The sequence below is a fragment of the Drosophila sulfurigaster genome, chromosome 2R (assembly GCF_023558435.1).
Source record: "Drosophila sulfurigaster albostrigata strain 15112-1811.04 chromosome 2R, ASM2355843v2, whole genome shotgun sequence".
NCBI lineage: Eukaryota > Metazoa > Arthropoda > Insecta > Diptera > Drosophilidae > Drosophila > Drosophila sulfurigaster.
The window spans coordinates 16,410,700-16,416,563 of NC_084882.1; the positions used below are offsets into that span (position 1 = coordinate 16,410,700).

At 38.8% G+C, this 5,864-nt stretch overlaps 1 protein-coding gene across 1 annotated transcript; it reads right to left on the reverse strand.

Annotated features, from left to right (window-relative positions):
- Positions 1–3,488: 3,488 nt before the first annotated feature.
- On the reverse strand, positions 3,489–5,455 carry LOC133838008 (calcyphosin-like protein). The gene is made up of 6 exons (XM_062268930.1): positions 5,296–5,455; positions 4,494–4,642; positions 4,288–4,407; positions 4,171–4,228; positions 3,900–4,112; positions 3,489–3,832 (listed from the first exon to the last, which is right to left on the reverse strand). The coding sequence occupies exons 1-6, from the start codon at positions 5,299–5,301 to the stop codon at positions 3,731–3,733; spliced, it is 648 nt and encodes a 215-aa protein (XP_062124914.1). The 5' UTR covers positions 5,302–5,455; the 3' UTR covers positions 3,489–3,730.
- Positions 5,456–5,864: the final 409 nt, after the last annotated feature.

Sequence of the window (5,864 nt, forward strand, 5' to 3'; positions counted from 1 at the left end):
AATTAAGCTCAGCAGTTACTCGACAGTTAAATTAAACAAGAATTCATTAAAGAGAATTAACATACTGTGCTCTGGAGAAGGCGGAATGGTTTGAAGGCGCAAGAAGAGAGTCGAATCAGCGTATGAATGGATGAAAACTGAGTTGCATAAAAATGAAAATCAAATGATGAACATGACGAACATTTCAATCAATCAAAGGTGTGAAAATTATACGAGCTGCGTGCAGAGGAAACGGAAATTGTAGCGCATTGTGTGCACTTGCACCAGTTCGCTTTGTATGTGCGTATGTGTGTGTGCGAGTAGCTGAGTGTGAATATGGTATTTTAGTGTACATTGCACAATGGGGTAAACGATTTTGTTAAAACAATATGTTGTGAAAATGAAGTTGCAAATATGTAAACCTCGGATCAATATTAGGATTAAAATTTCATAACGTTAACATACTTGAACAAAAATCGAATTAAGTGTGGCTTTCGAAAGAAATTTCATCTTTCCTGCCAGACCTATTTAAGACTCCAACGAATATAAAACAATTTTAAACAGTTTATAAATACATTCATGTAGTTTCAAACACAACAATATAATTTCAAAATAATGGCAATCTATCCCACAGTATTGTACATTGCAGGTGCTCAGAACTGTTGTAAATGGCACTCGATTTCGATATTTCAATCAACGATGCGCGCAGTTTGTTAAGCTTTTTGCATATTTTATGCAATTTGAGCGACGGATGCCACCAGCTGCCCACAAAATATCTGTAAACTACAGTGACTACAGAAACCACAACAGCATCATCATCAACAACATAATAACAACAACAACAACAAGAGCTACAACGACAACGACAACCAGATCTAGATCATCAACAATTTTATTATTAGATATGCCCGCAACATGCAACGTTTCATCCGACGACGGTGACATTTCTCGTAAATCATCAATCCTGTAAGGACGAGTACCTGTTAAGAGCCTTTGGTCGCATTTTATTTTTGGTCTTCATTTCGATTTAGAGTTGGCCAAGTGCCCAAGTCCAAGCACAAGTCGATGAGACTTGCACCGCATCCGTGTCCGTGTCCATTTGCTCACTTGTTGTTTATCTCTGACTCTCCCCTTCATCGTCCTTCTCTTCTCCTCTGCCACCGTCTGTCCTTTTTTCTCTGTCTATTGGGGTCGCATTCTGTTTTCGCTTGTGCATATTTTGAATGCGCGCATTTCGATCACGTGATTGAGATTTTTACATTTAAAACGTGACTGAAATATTTTGCAGCCTCGTCACTACACACTTCAATGCCTACCAACTGGCTTTCGTCTGTTCGCCCGAGTCCCATTTTCGCCTTTCAACTTGCAATGAAATTTATTCAATACTCCTTCAATGATGTGCCCTGTGGCCGAACAAGACCGGTTCGGTTCGGGACCAACTCTACTCAAGTGTGGGCCAGCCTTTTATTATTATTTTTATGTGCTGGTCTCTTTTATTCGTGATGTTGGTGCTCGGCTCCGCTGTCCTGGCTATTTGGCTTTTGTCAGGAGTCCACTTCTTGTACCTTTTCTCTTCGTTCGACTGTTTTTTTTCAATCAACAACAAATGGAAAGTGTTAACTAGATTTAAATAATGCATTAGCCACCACAGTCCTTTTCGTATGTACCACAGTATTTTCAATACAGGCGAATAAATATTTCACAGAACCTCATGACGTTCAGTAGACAAACGGTTAAGTGTCAGCTGCAGACTAACAGACTGACAACTACTGAAATTTGCATTTAATTTATGCCTCAATTTATCCATATTAAAATGCATATTCAAATGCCACGCCAAATATGTCTATAAATGACTCAATCATTAGAACTTATTAATCATATGCCGCGATGAGCAGTAGTTTCTCGATTTAAATGCTACAAAGTTATGACTACGGAAATTATATTTGTGTAATCTGCCAGAAATCAAGGTATTATCATACACAATTAATTTAAGCCCACTTTCAATCTACAAACCTTGAGAGTATTAAATTTAATAGAGATTTTAAAGGCTTAGCTCGGTCTGTTAAAGATGGCAGGTCTGACAGTTGTTAGCTTTTTTATTATGTGGCCAACTGCTGATGCTAATTTGCAAAACATTTCAATAGATTTTGGAACAAATGTGCACACGATTGCAAAGGTTTACATGCGTGTGTGCGAGTCTCTTAGACAAGTAAATTTTGGTATTTTTGGGAAATCCACAAATTTTCCAGGCACTTCACTCAACCAAGTGTGAAAACTGCAAGCCAATAAAAGGCATTTTCGAGCTCTAAGAGCATAAAACAACTCGACACATGGCAATAGTAGTAGCAGAAGAGGAGCAATGGCAAACGAGCCTTCGGGCCTCATATGGAAGCCAATTAATTGAAATTGAAATTGGTTTTGTGTGGCCAACAAGTTGAAGACGACAACAAGCTCAAATAAATGGCAATTGAAAATTTTTTTATTAAGCAGTTCACGCATTTCACATTTCCCAAAAACTTGGTAAATTTATATTTGCAGTTAAATTTGCAGCAAAACACAAGCAAGCAAATAAACTTTGACTGTAAAAGAAAAGATTAAGCAGTGAAATACTCTGGAAAAGCTCTTAAGATTTAATGGAAAGGAAATATAAAAATTAATTTCTAAAATGTTTTATTTTATTGAACAAAGGCTTAAATCATAAGCTTTTAGAACTGTAAATAAATTGTAAAATACAAAGTTATCCAATGAATATTCCCTTTGCAGCAATTGTTTGCTGGGTGTTAAAAGAACTGAAGTAGTTGAAATTGTTGCAAGGCTGTAAATAAAATTTAATGAAATCATACTACAAAGTTGTAACTTTGTGATTTACACTGAAGATGATTGCAGCGAGCTTGTTAGCCATGTCTATTTGTCTCCTTGCCTGTGCGCCTCTTTGTCTCTTCTTTGCCCTCAGCCCGTGTCTGAGTGTCTTTCTCTGTCTGGATCTCAGTCTTCAGTTTTGGGCCTTCTCACTGGCTGCGTAATTTCAACATTGGCAATTAAAATTTCGTATGAGTTGCCTGCAATCAGTGCACAAGTTGCCAGTGCCACGCACAAACAACTCACACAAACAGACGCACATACACTCACACGCACACACACACATCTTGTGTGTACGGCGACAATCTCAGCTGGTGTCTGCATAATTTAAAGCATACATTTAGGCTGCCATTGCTTGAATGCTCAAACCGTCCTCTGCTCCAACTGCGACAACTGTGTGATAAATGCCTGGCGCACCAGCCCCAAACAGTTGCCCCACTACCACTACATCTCACGCACACACACACAACACACACACATGCAGAGTTACCGAATGCTGCTGACAATTCCAAACGATTTTCAGAGTCTGCCATGTTTGTTGCAATGATTGCCATCTTGGATTTGCTAGCTTTCGGTTGATTATGGGCCTGGCCCGGACTGCACTTAAATGTATGTAAACTAGCAACAAATGTTTAGACAAAACTTTCAACTTGTTTGCATATTTAACAAAGGCTCCATCCACATCGTTCGATGTGGTGTATCACTTCGAAGATTTCAAGATCATATTGTTTCACCAGATAAAAGATTATTTTTTTTATTGAATGAAATATGCGAAGAGTGTGTTATAAATAAAACATGAGCGACTAAACACTAGTTAAAAGTTTATAGTTAGACACTTGAGAATCAGAATTGTATTGAGCTTGAGCCTTTGGACGGTTTAGAACAGAAATCCTTACATTGCATAGGCACGACGCATCATCAGATCGAAATACATATCATTGTCAATTGAGGCGCTGATTGTGGCATAATAATTGATGAACTCCTCTCGAGTTATCTGTAAATATAAATTGGCAATATTAAAAGAATGGCTTATAAGTAAACTTTCTTCACAAAAAACAAACCTTGCCATCAAGATTTCCACGACCACCCTCGAAATTGTGCAAGAAATCTGTCAATATCTCATCCTCGCTTTTCTCGCCACTCTGATATTTCGGATGCTCCTTGACCGAGTAAACATTCTTTAGATCATCTATGGTAATGACACCATCGTCATCCTTGTCCATCTTGTCAAACGCTTGATCGATGATTGCCAGACGACACTGTGGCATGGGGGGCTAAAAAAGAATTTCAAAAATGAATTTACAGTTCATAGATTTTATTGTTTTTACTTACGCGTAGCTTCAGCAAGAACTCAGTCATGTTCACAGATCCGCTACCATCCTCATCAAAGCTATGTTCAACAAGCTAATTAGTTGTTGAATTCATTGGGAAAACAATTTAAAAACTCACGTGTTGAACATCTCTTTTATTTCATCTTCAGTTACATCCAGACCAATGTCTCGAATTCCCGAGATGAACTCCTCCTCATTGAGGGCCTTGCTGCCGTCATCGTCCATGGCGCGAAAAGCTCTAAATAATTAATTGAACATTGAATAGTTAAATAACAGAGAGTATGTGTCACTTAAAGTCCATCAATCGAAGGACATGGAACTCACCTGCCAAGTCCCAAAATGCCTGTTGCGCCACGACTCAGGCAAAGCAAACGCAACTTGGTAATGGGATCCTTGTCAGCACCATCTGTCAGTTCTCTCAGCGACTTGCTCACCAAATTGGCTTCCAGTGTATATAGGTCTCCATTAGAGGGCTGCAACGAAAGCGGAACAGCAAGAAAGTAGACCAATCAATATTTCAAGTATTCACATTGCATATACATAGTATTCAATTGCGGTAGCTGTGATTCATTACCCACTACAGAGGCAAATTGTATGTTGGAAAAATAAAATATACACGGTTTTTTTTTACAGGGAAACTTCAAGTCGATTACCAAGTAACTGATGTGTTTTTTACTTGTGGTTTAATTATCGCATAAAATTCAACGTAATTTTAATTTCAAGCATTCGCATAAAAAGTGACTAAGATGAAACCTCAACGCAGCCAGTATAATTAAAGTGATTGTATAAACAGAAGCGTAAAGAAATAAACAAATAATAGGCAACTCAAGGGTGAGGAGCAAACTGAAGAAGTGGAAGTAAAGACGAACTCGAAACTCGGTCGTATGAATCATCGAACAGCCTCAGCTGATCTTGCAATGTTTGTTAGGTTTTAACTCTTGCCGCTTTTAGCGAAATTATTTTCATTTTTGTAAAAGCACTTGAGTGCAATTTGTTTAATTGAAGCCCAAGGTGAAGGTCGTGCAAATAAAGTAAAGTTTAGCCACACAAATAAAACCACAAAGGGAAAATGGAGACCGGGGAATGGGGAATAGGAAATGGGTGGAAAAATAACCAAGCAGCTTACGTCCATAGCAGCGAGTTTTGTATATCTTTTTCTATGGCCCTTTTCACTTTACACAAAGATTGCTTTTTGCTGCGAATGTATCTTCTTTTTGAACCGAATGCTCGCAGATAGCTCCAAGATACTTGTTACTTTAGCGGCTTTGAAATGCAAACTGAATACGAGAAAATAAAGCGGCGGCAATGAATAAACAGCTAAGCACTCGCAGACAGAGCGAGAGAGAAGACTGCGAACGAGTCAGACGAAGTGAGAGCGTAATGGAATGAATGGAAATGAAATGTGGGCTGCGGGTTGTGAGGTTCAAAACTAGTTACTTACTTACAAACATTTATAGTCATATGGAGCAGACAGACAGTGGGCCGCACAGACACAAAACCCGGTCAGACGTGCCAACTGTGTCTGACTGATTCATTCGTTTCCAACTGTCTCTCTCGCTCTCGTAATTGCTTACGCTCGCTCTCCCTCTCTCTCTCTCTGTTTATATACGATATCTCTCTCTACTTGTCTCCCCATCATTTCTGACCACCTGTTCAGTCTTTGTGCTACGCCGCTGTGGAAACATTTTATTTCAA